At 41.4% G+C, this 20,977-nt stretch overlaps 1 protein-coding gene across 2 annotated transcripts in view; it reads right to left on the bottom strand.

Annotated features, from left to right (window-relative positions):
* The window catches only part of zmym2 (zinc finger, MYM-type 2), a 35,316-nt gene that overhangs the window by 11,770 nt on the left and 2,569 nt on the right, over positions 1-20,977 (bottom strand). For both annotated transcript variants that reach the window (XM_084361154.1, XM_084361155.1), the window contains exons 2-17: positions 13,864-14,571; positions 13,339-13,507; positions 10,647-10,801; positions 10,145-10,293; positions 9,686-9,848; positions 7,761-7,973; positions 5,771-5,921; positions 4,881-4,996; positions 4,095-4,220; positions 3,693-3,843; positions 3,255-3,427; positions 2,998-3,163; positions 2,153-2,181; positions 1,762-1,903; positions 1,300-1,421; positions 841-991 (exon numbers count right to left, since the gene is read on the bottom strand). In XM_084361154.1, coding sequence (XP_084217280.1) covers positions 841-991; positions 1,300-1,421; positions 1,762-1,903; positions 2,153-2,181; positions 2,998-3,163; positions 3,255-3,427; positions 3,693-3,843; positions 4,095-4,220; positions 4,881-4,996; positions 5,771-5,921; positions 7,761-7,973; positions 9,686-9,848; positions 10,145-10,293; positions 10,647-10,801; positions 13,339-13,507; positions 13,864-14,556 — 2,869 coding nt within the window. In that variant the 5' untranslated portion in view covers positions 14,557-14,571. The remainder of the gene's footprint in view (positions 1-840; positions 992-1,299; positions 1,422-1,761; positions 1,904-2,152; positions 2,182-2,997; positions 3,164-3,254; positions 3,428-3,692; positions 3,844-4,094; positions 4,221-4,880; positions 4,997-5,770; positions 5,922-7,760; positions 7,974-9,685; positions 9,849-10,144; positions 10,294-10,646; positions 10,802-13,338; positions 13,508-13,863; positions 14,572-20,977) is intronic.

The following is a 20,977-nucleotide window of genomic DNA, read 5'->3' as shown; positions in this document are numbered from 1 at the left end:
AGCTAGCAGCTATACACACCACTTTCCCTGGTTGTACTTCACTATTACTGCCACCAACTGTTGGCATCATGAACCTCAAGTGTTGCAGTGCTGATTTGGAGGACCACACAGAGGTGGTAAGATTGACATTTAATTAATTATAGGCTATGGCGGCTATGTGTTCGGTTTTTGATGTTTCCTTTTCAGTGCCTAATGAAATGTGTCCTGGAATACAGGTAGAGTTTCCAAACTTTCCATTCTAAAACCAGACTTGATGTTCAGAATGACCTGTCATTATAGTGGCCTATGCTATGTCCGTAAGAGTCTGTAAGCCTATGTACTTGAAAAAGGCTACGTATGAATACATCCACATAATGCAATCTTATTGAAAAATTCTGCCCGATTGTCTAAATGGCCTGGATTTCTTTTTCACATTCATTCATGTAAACATAACAGCAAAAATATAATAATGATAATAATTTATGGTCCCACATTAAATGTTGTATGTAGTTGGTCTATATTGCCCCCCCCCCCCCCCAGTTTAACCTAACTGATTAGCCTAAAGGACCTGAAATTGTGGTTTATTGGCATGAATTTAAAATGTAATGAAAATGACAAATTAAAAGATTTGCGCCAGGGCACCTACCACAACCGCCCTATGTGGTGCCAGGAAAAACCCTGAGTAAGAACCCCAACACGGTGGTTTAACAAACAAATAACTATGATTGTTGTCCCTGTGCATGCTTCTTTGACACTTTTCAACATTTAGAAAAATATTTGAGTCTCAAGATAACTTCCATTTGCGTCGTATTCTGATCTATGATGTTTTAATCCAGACACCCAACCCCTTCATGAGGGTACCTGGCTTCTGCTCCTCTGCAATCATCTCAGCCATGGAGAGCAGGTCGGCCTCAAGTGGGTCAGAGGGCACTTTGTTTTTTAGCTCGCTGATGCTCTGGATGATCTGCTCCGCCCCCTGCAGGGTGGTGGGCAGAAACACAGGCACAGGGACCTGGACGGGACAAGACATACAGCTTTTTGGTTATTAATCAGACAACTTTAGATTTTTAGTGATTCCTTACTTTGGTTGGGTGAGATTTTTTCTTCTGAACACTAATAAATTTTTCTCGACCACCATTTGTACAGTACATTGTTGTGTTTACCCATTTGTTCATACAAGAGCCAGTCACACAGCCACATTTTAACATTTATTATAGAGCCATTTATTGATTTCTCTATGTTAACACCTTTGCAAAATAGGTCTTTGCCTTGTAGTATGGATAACCCATGTGTGTTAATGAGCTAAGGATCATGTCTTACCGGTATAGGCAGAGAAACTGGAGTAGGAGTAACCTGGGAATACATATTCATGGGCACGGGGATGAAGACGGGCACCGGTATGGGAACAGGAATATACTCCCTCTTCACACCATCGTCTACATCTGTGGACACAGATATGCAGAGTCATAACATTGTGTATTAGTGATTCATAAAGCAATAATAAGGACAAGCAGCAAAAGCGAAATACATAAATGTGCCTGTTCCATTGCCTCACTATAGCAAACTTAAGCTGTGCTTTGCAATGCTACCTGTGATCAGATGCTATTCACTTGGCCCTGCACAACATCTCTGATTCAAGTCCAGCATAAACATTAACTGTATCATATCATTTGCCCTAAACTATCTAATCAATAATAATACTAATTATTATAAGATTTGAAAAGAAAAAAAACATTTTCTTTGTCATCATTAGCACTCTTCTAAATAAGATGCTGCCTTCACCTGTCTGTAAATGTTTGCTCTGCATGTGTGGCTTGCAGTACGTCGCTTTGGTCAGGGTGAGCGGCTTGCAGAGCACTGCCTTGTTCTTGACATCCCTCATCAAACCTCCACCAGCGTACGCCACAGTACCCTGGTTCACCAGCTGCAACATGGCAGAGAAAAAATATATATATATACATATATATACAGGTTTCATTTCAAACAGAATTGTGGCTTCTGCACCTACAAAATGATCATTTATTATAATGAAACTTAAAACGTATTATGGGATTGCTTTATAAGTATAGTAGATAAGTACTAAAACACTTCGTTAATACAAAGTAACAATTAATGTCTAATGACTTCAATGCCAATTGTATGATACTGAAACCTTTTCCAAATTCTTACTTACCCCTAGTTTGGCGCCCTGCAATTCAAGCCCTGTAAAGAGGAAAATGAAAAACATCACATCATTACGTCACGAAGAAATCTTAAGTGACATACAGTAAGATAAGCAGGCAAGTTTTTTGTATCATTATGTTGCAGTTGGCATCATTCACTCCCCAATACTTGACCCTTAAAGAAGCATTCTCTGTTACAACAGTAAGCATGTGCTCAAGAGGTAGGGTGCGTTATGAATCGCATACTTTTTCTTTTTTACTTTTAGTATGTACTGCAACTGCCCTTACAATGAACATACATGTACTGTTGCAAGCAGTATGTATGCAATTGGGACATACAACTTCGTCATGACAGTGCGCCTTGAACTTCGACCCTCTTCTTCCTATATCTATAAAGAACATAGTACTTATACTTAAATGTCATTACAGTGTCTGTCATTCTGTCTAATGAGCTGTCATGACATATTTGACTATCTTCCGCTGCGCAGAGGATTGTGGGTCAGAATAGCCAAAAAGGCATGCTGGCTTGCATACTGCAAAATGTGACTAGATGTAGGTGCTGGTATTTTTGGCACGCTGCATTTCGCATATTTCGTATTGGGACATACTGAATCTTTTTCTGGCATAATAAATAGTATGTTACTTTGGGTATTGGAATGCAGGGCCAATTTGTAGCTGGACCTTAGTTCCTCGAGCGCGCGCGCGCGCGCGCGCGCGCGCGCGCGCGCACACACACACACACACACACACACACACACACACACACACACACACACACACACACACACACACACACACACACACACACACACACACACACACACACACACACACACACACACACACACGTTTGTACCTATGCTGGTGTTCTCGGGGCCTTTCTGTGTGACCATGATGGGCTCGTTCTGCTGGCAGTAGAACTTCAACAGACACTCCTGGTCACAGAAATGCTTCATCTCTGCTCTCCACATCACAGACTCCGTCAGGTTACCCTGCACCTTACAGCAGTCACACCTCGCAGCCTAGTGGCCACACAGACAGTTTCAGAACATTATTCATATACTTATTCTATGTACATATACATTTGTTTTAATGTATGAACAATGAGCGGACCTTGAAGTACCAGTCGTTGAACTTTTTGGCACAGGTCTCGCCGCAGAAGTCCCGTGTCATGCCGCCGAGCTGCCGGGTCACGCCTCTCTTACAGAGCTGGTTGCAATGGTTGCAGCTGACACACTTCAGACCCAAACGCCTGATAAAATCCTGCTTAAATAACAGCTTACAGCCTGAAAAAACAAACAATAAATTCAAAGAGAATGATGAATAAAGTGGAAAACAATTTTTGTTAAGACCTAAGATATACAAACTAAAAATATGCTTAAAATGACAGACAACATAAATGATTAAATAGCTAAACAACTAAAATCAAACGTGAAAGAAAAAAGGCACTGAAAACCAATTAACGGCTAATCAACAGTGTGACTTCTTCAAAACTGTCAAGAAAATTGCTCAGATTTATTAAGTGTCCTAGAGAGGAGAGGAGATTAGTACCTTCGCTGCAGAAAGGTCTCTTGACCCCAGAGAACTTGACAGTCTCATGTAGCGTCTTCTCCTCTTGACAGTACTCACAGAACGTCACAATGCAGTGGAGCTTCTTGTAGTCCTCACAGCATGCCTTACTACAGAACTGGTAGACCTTATCCTGAAGACAGACACATTTAGATAAAACACATTGGATCCATTCTGATTCATTAACAGTATGTTTTGTACCCAAAACTCAAAGTTAATTTTCTATTGACACATTGTTCAGCTCCAGGTAGACTTATCCTAGTTTCAATCTTCTTCACATGATTGTTAAGCATTATTTGTGAAAGAGAGACATTTTGTGATATCTGTAAAAAAAAATTAAAAATAAAATAAAAGTGAGAGAACTCTTCCTCAGGACGGTCTCACCTCCCAATCCAGAGTTTCGGGCTTCAAGCTGAATGCTCCTCGACAGTAGTTGCATTTCAGCTGGACTGTATTGTTAGTTGTAGAGACAGGCGTCTGACCATTGGTGGCTGTTTGAAGAGTAGCATTCTGTAAAGAAAGACATCACAGAGACAAGATTAAAAACGTTTCTAATGACCTTTCACAAGCATCATACTATAGATGGACTTGGATGGTATAACATTAACTCTGTATCATAAACACGGTCATGGTAGTTTCAAGAAATTCTGTTTTCTCGTTAATATGTAAATTAATGCAAGTCATGGACTCCACCTGAGGGAACCTGTGGTGTTTCATGTTCATGTTTAGAGCTGCTGTTTTCATGCAGATCAGTCAAATGGGTGATGGTTTTATTTTCACAATTTTGACCATCTTTTCAATCAGGTAAAATAACATATTATATAGAGGAATTCGGCCACAGGGGGTCTGCTCCATACAACTTCACAGAAGAGAGCAGGGAGCATTGGAAACACCACATCAGTGCTACTAATGTACTCCAACTATCCAAACGATTGTTGCATGAGATTAGTACGTATACCCAGTTTCAGCAACATCCTGGTGCATGGTCACAACAGCTGAGACGCTGCAATTGGATGAAACAATTTGGCGTTTCATTCAACTCTGTCAAAGAACTCCAGTGCTTAATAATCCAGAACACATCAGTTGATTACTTTTCTGTAGTTGTGTCTGTTTTTTGTAAAAGGACCTATATTTGTGTCTTCTGCATTGAAATGACAAAAGAGTCCCCACCTGGAACTTGGTAACGCACTGTGAGCTGCAGAAGTTGAGGATGTTCCCCTCTGGCAGCGTGGCCTGGTACTGTGGTAATGAATTCCTCTTACAGAAGTGACACGTGGGCTCTGTGTCTGCACACACAGACATTAAATGTTAAAATTCATATGAAAATGCATTTAATACACATGCTTGTCACTTTTTTTTTTTTTTTTTTTTAAAAGTCTTTTGACTGAAGTAACTGTTTCTATTTAAGCATTCAATTTACATTCAGTAATGCTACTTGGTTTGCTGGGATAAAAGAATATGATCAGGAGTGGACAAACAGGTTAACAGGAGCTTTTCTCTGCTGCTTTGTCAAGTCAGTTAGAAATTATCTGACCAAACAAACAAACAAAAACATTCAGAGCGGGACATCATCAATTCCAAACAGTAACAGTAGGCTCTAGGCTCATTAATGCTCAACGTTAGATAAGCATACTGATATGGACGGAGCCTTCTGTCTGTACACTGTTGTGGGGGGAAGTGCAGCAGTGTAGCCAATAGTTCAACCAAGACAGGACCACAGGACAAGGGGAAGAAATTTGAAAAATGGCGGAACTTTTTGGAGGAGGGGTTATGTAAGTTGGTGAGAAGTTTTAAACATCTATGATGCGTCTTCACCCGGACACAGTGCCAAACAGTTATCACAGTACAGCTGGGAGGACAGTGAAAGGGAATTAAATGTGACTTGGACGGTGGCGAAGGAAAAAGTGGAGGTCCGTACGAGAACAATCAGACTCTGAGCGGCACCATCTAGTGGTTGTAATTGCTTAACATCCATGCCAACGTGAAGGATGATTAGTGGTTCGGAAAAGCTTGGTTTTAATGTTATTTAGCCCACTTTTTTGTGTAGTCTGGTTACTCACTGAGGAAGGAGGTTGTCGCGAGTTTGCCCTTGTTCATGCAGGTGACGGAGCAGTAAGAGCCCATGGTGCCGCCCGCACCGATGCTGTGGAGCACCTCGCCTGTTTTGATCAGCGTTTTGCAAGTCAGGCAGCTCGCAAGTTTACTGTGTGCCTGGGACAGAGAGGGAAAACATCACATCAAAACAGCAGCAATTTGATGTTCTACAAGACAGTAGGATTAAGTCACTGATAAAGCGAACTGATTAAACAATAAAAAAATGTTTAATGTCAACTCATTTCAGTGTACATGGTCCTCCAATTGCTCTAAATACCAATTAGGCTTCTATCAATTAGTTTCAAGCCATTTTATTCGCAATACAGTCCACACAGACACATAAACAGAAAGCACTTTCATAGAAACAAAATATCCAAGCATACACTATTATCCATGGTGGAGGAACAGTGCACCAAAGAGAAATAACAATAGATTATAATAAACTGAAATCCTGATGGACCCTCTTCTTTGACAAAAAGAGCTTTTAATGTGTGTGTTGGGAGTCTAGAGAAATGTTGTACTTTTATTGAGTAGACCTTGAACATGAGCATCAACTGAGTAAACAAATCTCCTGTTTACTGTGGCCAATAGTCTACATGTCTGCTTTGTGATCCTTTTTCCACTGCTTGGCCATAAAGACACAGAGATTAGACTCTTTATCCAGTTATTATCACAGTGACTAGTAGGAGCGGCATCAGCCTTGGACATCTATTGTCACATTATTCAATATGTGTTGGAAGACGTGGCCCCCCCCCTCCTTTTTTTCATTATTTCTTCTTATAGTGAACAACAAGGATGATGCAATCATGCTGAGTAAAGAACAGTTACTTTCCTCACTGCAAAACGGCAATTACTGAATTGATTGGAGTTGTTCAAAAATATATTTAAACTGAGGAGGCAGACAAAATTCAGAATGCGTATAACTTATGATTTTCATATTTAGAGGAACTGAGTTTTCCAGACTTGAAGATGTTAGTTATTTTTTTATAGAAATGTAGACACAAGAGCTGGTCACATACAGAAAAAGCTTATTCGTATTTCACTCATGTTCCGCTATTTAAGCAACTGAGCAGGTTTGTATGTGATGGATCATTACTGGACACTGAGAAACACCAGCTCACAGTGTTACTGAACAATCAGCCTGTCGTTACACAGACCTCGTCGTTTCTTTCAGTTATTAGTGGAATGTCCAATAAGCTGGTGTTGCCAAGCAACAAATATATTTCCGGCCTTTAATTTCTGGCAAATATTTAATCGCAACACAATTTAGCTGTGACATATTCAGTAAAAACTGAATAACAGAATTACTAGAGGTTTAACATCTCCAGGGTGAGTGAGCTATATCTCATTAAACCCTGCCTTTCATTATTTGGGGATTCATAGCCCGTCTACACAGGCTGGTCCATCAGCCATCATGATCAAGACAGCAGCTTCGTTCTGAAAGAAAATCGCATACTGGACCCCACTGTGCAAACAAACATTCGCAGAGAAGAGAACAAACATCCTCAAAATAAAATGCTGCCCCAACCATTAGTAATGTGAGCAGCCCTTTTGTTTTCTGTGAACTTCTTGGAGATGAACAGGCCCTGGTTCATGTACTCTGTTCATTAAAGGAACATTTGTTTTATCACTTGGATATTTTTCATGAGAATGCATACTTGTTTTACTGTGACTGTAAATGTGCCAAGGCCAGGTTATTATTTTCTGTATTTACATTTAAGTTGCTGCAGAGGCAGTTTCTCCTGGCTGTGAGGAGGAGGAGGGGTCACCACAGCTAAATTAAAAGCAGAACATGACTCTGACTTTGACATGATTTTGACATGACATGAATTCTGGCTCTCAAAGCAGAGCTGTAATTTGAAATGGATATGCTTGAATGAAATGAATGAATCAACCATGTAGGTCCCAATGAGGAAAATTTGACACACCTGCGGCCCGTGGTTGGGCCTACAGTACCTGTTTGTACTCCCTGATGCAGTTCTGTTGGCAGAAGCGTTTTTGTTGGCCATCGACCAGCAGGAAGTGGTTGGCTGATGCTCGGCTGGGCAGGTAGTCGCCACACTGCTCACAGCAGTTCATGATCAAGCCATTGGCCCTGCGGTAAACGTTGAAACATGTGTCGCTGCAGATCTTATGGGTCACAGTCTTAAAGCTAACCTCGTGCCGGATCTGTAGACAGAAAAATGCAGAATTAGCAGCAAAAGCCTGATTAACTTAACTTCATTTACCATCTTAAGATATCAGGATTGACAAATCTAGTAGAAAAATCTACTTTTTTTTAAAATTCATACATTTTTGCCAAGGAGGTTCACCCATGTCCATTTGTTGGTCAGTTGGTTTGTCAGTAGAAATAAACAAAAAGGAATGAACAGATTTTTTTTCTTACTTTCTTTTAGCATTGTGAGATAGGGCATTTTTCAACATTTTCGTTATTTTCTCAGGGAATAATGCATTGATTTTGATGGGGGAAAAAAAAAAAATCAGCCGGCTGGTATCTATGAGCGATCTCGATTTGATGCAGATCCAAATAAAAATCCAGATCTAGCAGCTTAAAATGTGTTTTATTTGATATTGGATTAGGCTTGATTGAATCAAAAAGGGACTGGCAGAGAGCCATTCTAGTACTTAAATCGAATCATAAAGGAGAAATAAATGATGATTCGGAGATGTCACAAATGTAGTTAGTTGTGGTTGCTAGGTGACAGTCATATTGGTTAGCTGTGGCACATGGTGATACAGGTAACAGCACCATCCCACAGCCTAATACTGAATGTGTGAGCAAGAAAAACAGCTTGCCAAGCTCACAAGTTACTAAATGCTCAGTTCATTTATTTTGGATACTTACAATGCTGATGGAGCTATGATCATCTAAGGTATTACATAACAAATGAATTCAACACAACCACTAACTAACTAATGCTTCATTGTGAGAGGGGGGGGGGGGGGGACTACTCTCCAATTTTGAGACAAAGTTTTTTCATGTGGTGGTCATGGAGACTGAGGCCTGCTTAAAAAGGGCCTTGAGAAGCCACACTGAAATGGAGGGACGGAGAAAACAAAGGACAGAAAGAGTGAACAAGAGAACAGTGAAGGCACACAAGGTACAAAACAGAGATAAATATTAAATGAAAGTGACCTGAGGAGGACACCAAGCAAAGGAAGAGGGAGGGATGCAATGAAAGAGTGGTGAGGGAATGTTCATTAGTGGATACACATCACAGAGGAGGATGAGAAGATGTAAATAAAATGTAACAGGACTTGAGCATGTAAGACTCATTATTATTATTATTACAAAACAAACATCCAAGCCATGGATGTAAAAACTGAAGAGAAAATGAAGCCTTGTTAGAGTCTACAGCCATGATAGCTGCTCTGAGGCTCTTTGTAATGGACTGCAAGTATTAGAGACATTAAGCCCGGATCATACTTCAGTATAGATGTGGACATGGACAGCCGCAGACTTGTACATGGAGAGCAGGCATGCTTCTATACATATAGAGCTCCTTTGTATAATGTATTTAGATGAACGATATGAAAAAGTCAACAAAAGAAAATGGTGTTTGTAACCACTTAATGAGAATAAGACTCAAGATAAGGAATGGTATGAAGGTGGTGCTCTGTTTTGGGCAGGTGACAAAATTTAAATCACACAGACCCTAGAGGCCATACGGACATGGAAACCATGAACCTTTATACAACATAGGTGTAAACTGATACCCAAGAAAAAATCCATGTTTCCCCCCACTGTTACTTTTTTACCCAGTGCTACTCAATTATTCATCCCTTTGTCACGAACATCGTGGCATGTACGCTGCTCTAGTTAAGAATGACAGGTAAATGGACAACGGGAGTGTGTTGTTCAGTGTGTCAGACATACTGACCTCTGTGAGTTTGCCGCAGACAGTACATTTGGTTTTAAGGCCCGACTTGGGCGGGTTTTGCTTGTTCTCGTATGCACCTAGGCAGCCTGTGCTGCAGAACTCCTGGAAGGACTCGCTGGAGTCGACCTGGGCCACGATTGTACCCTTCATGTTTGTGATGTCCCTGAAAAACACAAACACGTCACAGGAAACAGATACATTAACATCTACAGTAAATGTGCATCAGTTAGTTCACAGAATAATGGCCATCCAGTTGTATTTAAATATTGTGTTTAGGACTTGCAATGATATAAGTTAAAACTCAATAACTGGTATAAACAAATGATACAAAACTGCTGGACATTCACTTTTTAAAAGAACTTTTTTTCCTTCTCAATCTTACGCAACCACAGATTTGGTTTGTTGTTACAACCAGCAAAAATTCAAAATATAAAATGTATCCTGTTGGTTGATACTCACTTTTTGCACATGGTGCAGCTCTTCTTGGGGGCGGGTTTGTGCGAGAAGGCAGACAGACAGGTGGTGGAGCAGAACAGGTGTGTGGAGCCCTTACGCTGGTACGCCGTTTGGCCTTTCTTCAGAGGCTTTTTACAGTTAGCGCAGGTCACCTGGGATGAACAAACAATGAAATCATCATCTGGCAGGGCAGTTTTTACAATAGCAATGAGTAATCTCTGACTTTGGTCTATTATCTGCATGTAGATCTGGTATCCTTCTGCACATACAGTCTGGTTCATGTAAAGCTCAGCCTTAGAGTCTGTACAATTTGGATATCTGCAGTTGGCATCACTAAGACAAAACTGGATATTGAAAAAAAAAAAAAAATAGAAAACACAGATACAAAGGCTGCAGGACAACTGAACCTCTAACTCTGGATTAAAGAAGTAAAATAAAATAACATTCCCATTGGATGTCTCCCTTACTGAAACCACACAGGACCTCAATAAACAGAGCAGATCACCTTGACTGTCCTGGGTTGTGGCTGGGAGCCTGAGGAGGAAGTAGATGAGGAAGACTGGCCAGGAGGTTTGGGCAGGGAGGTGGCGGGTGACGGAGAGTCGACCCCTGTCTGTTTTTGGTTGCGAGGGACTGAAGCTGACTGGGAGATCCACGAGTCTGGAGGGAAAGAAAGACACAAAAATAACACTTGTCTCTATCCTACATCCTTTTGTTTCTCTGGGTTAGCAAACAGTGAAAGTCAATTTATCAGGAGGCCTTCCATTTGACCATTTTTCTCATTTTAGAATGGTCTTCAGTTTGAAGTGACCCTCCAAAAAATAAATTAATCAACTAGAATGCCACTCGGTATATCACAGACGTCCACCAAGACCCAATAGCTCCATTTAATTCAATCAAGCCCTATATCACTCTAAATTTTAAACCACTTGTAAATGCCTAACCATAATTTAAGCTCACCAGATCCAGGATGAGCATCAAATTGTACTCACTCATAGATACCAGTCACCTAAATACACCAGATTTTTTTTTTCATCAAGATCCATGTGGTATTCCCTGAGGAATTAACGAAAAAGTCCAAAAACGCCCTATCTCACAATGTTAAAGAAGGTGAGAAAAACTCCTGTTTACGTCCATTTGTCCGGATCCACACCAGAAATTTAATGAGGTCTATTCTGGACCGAGAACCATCCCCCATCCAAGTTTAGTGGAAAGCTAGTAGTTTTTGTGTAATCCTGCTGACAAAGCAACCAACCAACAAACAGATGCGGGTGAAAATGTGACCTCCTTAGCAGAGGTAATGACAAAAAACTATGGAATAGTGTTTCCTCTTCCGTTGAATTGCTTTAATTCATTAAACAATGTCTACCTTACCTGCATTCCTTTCATGATAACATTTTCAAGATTATTTGTCATTTTTTCCCTTATCGGACAGATGATGTTAGAGATGAAACTCCTAGCTAGAATCAGACCAGGCACATGGAGGAATCATTAGGCTACTGGGGCACCTTGTAACAAAGCATCATGCTACAGCTGTTTCAGAACCCTGGTAACACTGAAAACCAGGAAATAATATCACACTTGCTATCACAACATTAATCCATCTAGCCTCAAGTAGCATAGCTTTCACACTTGTTGCATCACCAGCCAAATCATAGTTTGTTGGTTTTGTGGTTGTAAATCAGGTTAAGATTCTGTGCAGCAAAAATTGGCTGCTCAAAATGTGATTCTGCTGTACTGACTAAAATTGCAAACATGAAACTATGAGGCAACCCAAAAAATAATCCTCCAGCTGCCAGTTTGAGAACAGAGTACCACTGCAGACAACAGCACCATCTGGAGTCCATCTGGAGCTACACAGGAACATAAAACTGTCTCGGGCTCAGACCCACTGTCCCACCTTAATAAATTCACTAACAATAAGTCTGTGATGGTTCGAGACTGTCTCACCATGAATTTACAAAGTGCCTGATGGCCCACATTGGAACCATTTAATCCCTGTATGGACGCTCTCAACAGGTCTGCAAGTCTGCTGACTTTGCTTGTGGGAATTACCCAATTCATATAGCTCTGATCCTAAAAACAAGTATGACAGGGGAGGAGTTGGCGAGAGCAAGTTTACTCTGCCTGGCTCTAGATCTACAAAGGTATGACTTCACAAGATGCCGTCTTATTCTTCAAAGAGTAGACTGAACCCCTCAAACTTCTCTGCTTAGCACACAGGTGGAGTTTATCAAAGTCACTGTGAAGGTCTTCGGGTGAACCATGGAATTTCTTTACATGAATCACAGGACTTGCTCTACTTACTTTCCACTGATTGGTAATCAGATTTCTCCCCTACTCTACATCTTGGCCTCTTATTTGTTCTGGATGTGAACATCAACTCTGCTCGCTGTATGACAGTTTTTATTGTTGTTTAAAGAAATTCCCCCCTACAGCACTGCTGTGACAGCAATGTATGACAAAGAGGCCTGCCTGGTTCCTTGCAGTGTACATGCACTCTTGTAAAAACTCTGTTATGATACACAGAAATGTAGATGTGTCAACAAGCATTTTGACCTAGACCAGCACTATGTTAAATAAACACATAAGAGGGCTGCGTTAGCTGGGGCGAGTCAATTCAGGTAAGAGTGAGATAATGAGACAAAACTATCCAGGAAAGCCAGTTTGAGTAATGCACACCAGACACTGCATAGTGTTTTATAATTGCACTGTGCTTTGCCAGTTAACATTCCACTGCGTTACAGCAAAAGTTAAATTGATCAACTGTTTTTCAGCTTTTGAATAAATGTATAGAATAAACAGTTTCTGTGACACTACAGAGAACACTGTTGAAGTTTGTTTGCCACATCCATTTATGTTTATGTGTTTTTGTCAAAGATGTATATACACCAGTCAACACTGATTGGCATCTGATCAACCGAGCATCATTAGACTGTATTAAAGTTTCACTATTTCTCCGTTTCAGTCAAGTCTAGAAAGTCAAGAACCTTTATTGGAATCGTACTGCTGTGCAAGAAAACAACAGAATGAAATAACAATTAGGATTCCAGTTAGTATGTGTAGCTCTCAGTTCCAAATGAGCTGGTAAATTAAGAGCAAAGCTCAACAATAAACTTTTGAAACAGGACACACAAAGGTCTATTTTGTGATAAGTTCCAATTAAATCTCTTCTTGCTGCATAACAGATTCATTACCTGCTCTGTTGTGAGTCCCTGTGTCTCCATTCTGTACCAGCTGGCCCATGGGGCCCGTGCCCCGCCCAGGGTTGAAGGAGGCAGTTGGTCGACCAGGTGGGGTGTCGGGATTCAGGCTGAATGCACTGCTGATCTGCAGACCATTTTCCTCTGCCTGGCCTTCACCTGCCTGAACAAACAAGCCACTTAGGTTAGTTTTCCTCCCTAGTGACAAAACATTAGAGAACAGGACGATAAGGAAGCAAAGCTACAAGTCGTCTGCCGTGCAGTCTGTAGAACCTGCATTCAATAAAAAAATAAAAAAATAAAAATATTACTCTCTCTCCACTATTATTACAACAATATCATTATCCACTTTGCCAAGAAGAAACCTGCTATGCAAAAGAGAACACTTGCTTTCCAGCAGACAACATCAGGAGAGCAAACTTTTCCTGAAACCAATTAGATGGCAAAAACATTTGTCATTCTAAAATTAAAAAAAAACAGAGTATAGATGAATGTCAATGAGACTATGGCGATTCTCACCCCTGTTTCAGATGGCGCACCACCATGCAGTGATGTCACAGAGGTTATCATCAGGTTCATGTCTGCCTCAGCGTCTGCTGGATGTGGTGGCGTATTTACTGCAGAAACATCGGAGCATTCTTTCTGGCTACTGGAGCCCAGTGTGGTGACACTGGCAATCCTGATCTCTGAATCAGGCTCAGTGCTGCTGAGTACACCTGGCGAGTGGGGGGTGGAGGAGCCTCCAGGGTGCGCTGGTGAGGAGGGGGAAGCGTCTTTCTGTTCAGAGTCCTCCTCGTCATCAATGACAATAGGCTCCGCTGCTGTGGTTGGAGGTTTAGGCGGTGCGGACACCGTAGATGTGCTGGAAGACGCAGGAGAACTGGGGGTCTTTGAAGGCATCGCTGCTGTGGACATGTCTACAGTTGCCCCAGTAGCAGCTGGCTCGAGGCAGTCTGTGTTGGGTGTGTCCTGGGAAAGGGTTGTGGCAGAAGGCTGGGGAGCCTCTTCTCCAACGAGAACCACATCATCATCAGTGTCCTCTGTGCCACCCTCCTTTGTGGCTCCATCTTCTGTTTCCATGGAAACTGCCTCCCTGGCCTCCTCTGAGGGGGGCGTGGTCTGCTGCTGGGGGGAGGGAGTGGCATCCATGGGCTCCACCTGCTCCCCTGGCTCTTCTGCTACGACAGGGTTTGGTTCTGACTCCCCGTCCATCGCTCAGGCAGCCACCTGGCAACACAGACAAAAGGCTGTTAGGAGACGAGCAGGTGAAAACAAATTTGTGTCTGGTTTTATGGTGTCTGACAGGTGTGCAGGAAGCACAGGTATCCCTAGAGGCAAGCCTACTTCACATAGCTTTCCCATGGCTGGTGGAGAATTGTGCCATTGTTAGCTACAACCTTTTCTGGGTCATCATTACCTGATTTATGGTAGTCATTAAACACTCTTAACCCTAGCATTGAAAGCCATGCAAATATGTTGGGGTATCTATGACCAGGGTTTCATGTATTGATCTCTGTGATACTTGATGACACACCAGTCCACAAGTGTTGGTGAAGGGGATTTTGTTTGTGAACCTCACAATCCATTAGGATAGCAGGAAAACCTACCACCTACCACTAGATAGGTGGAAAATGTTTCCTCTTTTTTGCAATTTGATTGAACTGACCCTTAAAAACAGCCATCTAATTTTCAACCAAGCTTGTCCCAGATATGAGCCTTTCATTTCAAACTGTGACCTGCTTCCTCCAAGAAGAGTGTCCAGTTAAGATTTTACTGGACGCTTTAACTTGGTTTGGAGCCAAAATGGAGGCAGAGATGAAGCTGGGATAGTCATGTGACTGCTGTGTTACTTCACTTAGGTCACTGAGGTCATTTCAAACTAGTCTTTTTTAAAGGTGACTTACAATGAGCAAATGTGCTACCAAGGGATAAAAAAGGGCATTGCTGTAAAAATAGAAGCAAGAGAAGGACAACACAAGGATCCCTCAGTATCTCCCCCTACCTGGTCTGACTCAAATGTGTATCACATTACGCCAAAAAGAAAAAAAAGAAAAAAAATTAGGACCAGAGTTCAATTTCAGACCTCAAGTTGATAAGAACAAATAAAAGTAGCAGTTACTGTGTTGCAAGTCTCAATGACCAATAACTTTATTCAGCAGTCTCAGTACTCTTATTAAATAATTGGTAGAATCTAAAATTGAACTACGGGTACATGTTCATGTGTTTCTATTGCACTTTGTACTTTTTTTTCAGATTAGTCAGCGCCTCAAAAAGCATACAGCCTTGAAATCTTGAGATTGATTCCAAAATCAGCTCATTATATTTGATCAAAATACTTTAGCTGAGATAAAGCTCTAAAATGATTCCAATATAGCTTCTGACAGGTACTATATTGATAGGACTGAGGGATGGTGGTGGGCTTTGTGCAACAGTAGAGGCGATGTCTTCATGGCTGAACGTAGGCACCCAAGAACTGCTATGTGCCTGCCCAGCAACGTTGGCAACTTTGCTCCTCCTCCTCCACGTCACGTCTCCTCCTCTTATCCTCCTTTTTCTCGGATCGTGTTCTCTGCACCTCCTTACCAACCACCCAGCACTCTGCTCCTCCTCCTCTCACCTGCTGTCTTTCACATGCCTCCCTCTCTCCCCACCCCTGCTTGTCGCTCTACACAGCTTCTCTCTTGTTGCCCCCGGCAACTGGTGAAGCTACACCTTGGTTGCTGTGGTAACGGTAAGGCCCACCACCATGGGGACTTGTTCTCCGTGCTCCACATCTGGGTGCTGTCGAGCTGGCCAACGTAATATTTAAATTTAGATATCACCCTACGTAATACTCAATTATTAACAATTAACGATCTACGCAGTGCTCATATTGAAGTGCATCTTACAGTGACGTGTTCATAAATGTGGGCTTCTGATGTATCGCTATAAATCCACAAGAGAAGAAATAAAACAACATATGATGTAGGCCGATCTGGAGCCACACTCCGGATCAAATAATATTCAAAGCACTTTTGGGGATGTCTGCACTTTCCATGTTGATCCGTTTCTGTCAAAATCTCCTTTTCATGTTACACAGCAATGAGGGTGGCTGTAAGCCACACATCACATCACTGCTGACAGCTGCAGCACAGAAACACACACACACACACACAAAACTCGAAGACTCACTTCTGTGCAGACAACAATCTTTGTAGCTCTGTGTTCTCACCCAACAGTCACCCTGAACAGGAAGAGCCTGACAGCACCTGAATGCACATAACTGAGCAGTCTATGCTACAGAGGAAGCCAAGTCACTACCTTGATATCACTGTGGCGGCCATTTTGGCCCCAGCACTACATCTATGGTATCTCGAAGGAAACACGTAGGCCTTTGAAAGGAACACTGAGGTTTCCTTTGTATTTTACAACTTTCACTTTCCTCGTGTTAGCCTTATGACCGACTTTGTTACATTTTTTTGTCTGGTAGATAACAAAAACTGATATTTTTTGTTCATTGCTAACGGATGGGATGCTTGCTATAAGGTCTATCCTTTACTTTGACCTCACACCAGGGGTCAATGAAACATTACATGGTTTAAAACTGGAACCGATTATGACTGGAGGTGATTCATGTATCTCCAGATGTCTCACAGCTGTCTAAAGTCATGTAGAAATGAGTCCCTCACTATTTATTTCTCCATACTTTTCCAGAATGTGCCATTCCAAAACTTCAAGGCAATCAAAGTTAATTCATTTTCTTGACTTCAGACATCCTGGGATGTCTTTGTATTTTGAACATTTTCCAAAAATAGAGAGCTGATGTGCTACTGGTTACCATTTTGACCGTAGTTTACACCGATCAGTCACAACATTAAAACCACTGACAGGTGATGTCAGAAACAATGATCACGTCATTACAATGCAATGTCCTGCTGAGAAACCTTGGATCCTGGCATTCATGTGGATGCCACTTGACACACACCACCCACAACAAAACGACCTGTGAACCAAGTACACCCCCTCATGGCAACAACGCTCCCCAATGGCAGTGGCAACCCCAGCAGGACAATGCGCCCTGCCACACCACAAATTCTGCTCAGGAACAGCTGGACAGACGCAACAAAGAGCTCAAGGTGTTGACCCAACTTCCAATTTCCCCAGATCCCAATCTGATTGAGCCTCTGTGGGATGTGCTGGAACATGTCTGATTCATGGAGGCCCCACCCCCCAACATACAGGACCCAAATGACCTACAAATGTCCAGACAGAGCATAATTAAGAGTCTGCAGCTTGTGTTGGTTGATGATTGTCCGGCCTCAGATGGACGATAAAGTTACGTTGCAATGTTGTCCCCATGCTTTGAATTGTGGGCAGACGTTCAGTTAACGTTACTTGTGTAGGAGGTAGGGCTGGGCGATAAAACGATCTTGATAATTTTTATGATAAAATTTTCCACAATAACGATGATAAAGTTATGACATTTATTTTCGACAGTTATTTTTGAGTCCGTTTTCCTTGACCTAGGAAACACTACACCAACAGCCAATCGCACAGCAGAGAAACAGATGCATGTGGTTGAGACATGTTTCCGGCCCCTCCCACTCACAACTACTCAGAATGACGGTGACCACCTATGTGTCCAGCCGACACAAGACAATGAGCGGTCCGCCTAGCAAAACCGAGTGCGAGGAAACTGCGAAAGACGAAGAAATTGTACTTAAGAAAGGTCATACAACAGTTATTTGGAAATAGTTCGGCTACCTGAAGTCTGACAAAGCACAGACCACCATCAGATGCTAAATGTGTCGGCGACCAGTCCTCAGCAAAACTGGAAACACCACCAACCTCTTCCATCATCTCAAAAGGTACCGTCCCAAACAGCCCCACTGCTTCTACTAGCCAAACTTCAGTTCGACAACCAACAGTTGCCGATGCTTTTTCAGCCATTACCCCATATGAAAAGAAACCGAAGCGACACAAAGACATAACCAGTGTAGTTACGTACTGTATCGCTAAAGACATGATGCCTATAAGCAAGGTTGAAAAATCAGCTGTACGCAGAGTCTAGGGTAAAGTTGGAGGAGCAGCTCAGAGATTTCACCACTGATATGTGGTCTGGTCGCACGTCCGAACCACATCAGGTCTTACAGAACAGGAGGCATTAAAGCTGAACTGAACAACTACCTGCAAGCTCAAGAATGTGCAATATTCAAAGAATACAGTAGCATAATCATCCTCAACATTTACCTTTTTATTTTATTTTAAGTATACTTTATTTTTAGTATACTACCTCTAAAAATGTTTGAGACATGTTTGAAACAAGCAATTTGTTGTACATATTTATCATTTTATTTATTCAGTGTTTATCATAAAGCCATTTGGTTGGTTGGTTCTGTTGAATGTTTGTCACCTATTCATTCTGACAATAAATAGTTGTATTTTATATACCATAATTAACCTTCTGGTTTGTCTGTATGTCAACTTTGCCATCCAACTCTGAGAGAGACGTGTGCAGCAGAGTCAATACATGCCTTATCTTAAAGCTGCTATGTGAAAACAATATTATTGTACTGTACATGCACAGTAATATAGCTCATTGAGGATGCCATTCACTGAGATGCATTGAGAATCATTTTGCATTTGAGTTGTTGACAGTTGAATCTTAAATCAAATCGAATGGTGAGGCCAGTGAAGATTCACACCTCTAATATACAGTCTACACAGAATATCATGCCGCATCGATTGTGTTAAACCCAGCTCCTTGTATACAGTCCATTTTATCCTGCTCTAAAACCACCATTTCTTTGGAGAAGTTCAAACTCAGCATTATAATATTTTCAATATTGATGAGTAAAAATACAAACTCAGAAATATTTATTTCTCAATTAGTGTATAAACAAACTGATCTCAGAGGAAAATAAGGTTCCCAGAACACTGTTTGAAGCTAGAAAGGTGCCAGGATCTGCCACATATAAACAAGTAAAACAGTATGAAATTCTGTTGTCTTTTAAGGTCAGTTTGTTTATTCAGTCATGAAAACAAAGATGTTTATTTAGTTTGTTTAGGCATTAAAAAAAAAGTTCATCAAGTCTGTACGATGGACGACTCGATCAACTAAAGGAGTAATATTCCACACACACACACACACACACACACACATATATATATATATATATACATATATATATATATATACACACACACACACACACACACACGGTGTAGCCGTGCCTTGACTTTAATTGTGGTCTGAGTTGTGGTCGCAGTGCTTCAACGTGTATGGTTTAATAATTGAATGTTTTTATTTATTTTTACACTAAACCTTACCTATATCTGTCTTGTAGAGCCAGGAGGAGTGATCCCTCTCTGACAGCCAAGACGGGTCAAAGCCTGTCTTTCTGTGCTTGCTGGTGTGTGGAACTGTGTCAGTGCACGGGGCAGGGCTAACTTTCCGCTCCTCCGCAGTGGAGGAGCTACAAGTATTCTCAACACTGGTTCCAGCTTCAGGTTCGGTAGCGGTAGGTTGCGTGACGGCATTTCGAGTTGCGACACGTTTGAAAAACGCCAATATTTTTGTCTGGTTTTCCCTCTTGGGCCAACGTTCGTTCATTTCAGTTTGAGTGTTGCACTAAGCGTACCTCTTCAGCTCAAGGTACTGTCAATAACACCAGATCCTCTTCTTTGATGTGAGTGTAAGCAGGGATAAGCCAAACCCTCTGTAGGGACACGAGAGAAGAGCATTCACGGCTCAGGAGTGAAACGCGTTTTTAGCCCAAAACAACGCAAATTATTCACGTGATTAGATTACATACAAAGTCAATGATAAAATGCGATTAGATGCAATATCGCAATGTGACTGAAGCGATGACGCAAAAAAGTGAGTTGAAAATATTGAAGTCAAGCAAAATTTTCGCATGATACTGTGTCACGAAAGCCCATCGGCGTTGATGTTCACAGTGACATCATGACATTCACACCACTGATGTCTGTACTTTGAACATGAACAACAATGGAGGAGACAATAATCAATCACTAATCATGGCCGCTTGCAGACACCCAGATAACACATCTACTACTACCGAGACAGGACAAATAAAGAGCTGCCGTGGAGGGAAGTGAGTGAGAAGGTCAGTCTACCTGGTAAGTTTTGGAAATATGTCAGCACAGCATAGCTCTGATCGATCCAAACTCCATTCAGGGAACAAGTATTTTAAAAGTTGTTTGCTTGTCGTCTGGCTGACAGACCTGACGAAGCATGAATTCAGGCTTTATTGATTGCCAACTATTTTAGAAAAATCGATAAATCGTTTGAGTAATGTTTTAAGAAAATAAAAAAAACACATAGTCCAAACTCTCTAATTCCAGCTTCTTAAATGTGAATATTTAACGCTTTCTTTCCTCCTCTATAATAGTTAACTGAATATCTGTATTGTGGACCAATCAAGTCATCTGAGGGAGTCATCTTGGGCTTCTGATTGACAATTTAAATCATTTTATAGACCTAACAAATAATCGATTAATCGAGAAAATAATCAACAGATTAATCAACAAATTAAATTACTGTTAGTTGCAGTCCTATTTGATTACACGTTAAAGAAATACTGAAGTCCAAATGAAGTACTGGAGTACTCTTGTCCATACATAAAAAACA

The sequence above is a fragment of the Pagrus pagrus genome, assembly GCF_965226575.1.
Source record: "Pagrus pagrus genome assembly, chromosome: 9".
NCBI classification, from domain to species: Eukaryota; Metazoa; Chordata; class Actinopteri; order Spariformes; family Sparidae; genus Pagrus; species Pagrus pagrus.
Note: the sequence above shows the minus strand (reverse complement) of the source record. Positions and strands in the feature narration are given on the sequence as shown.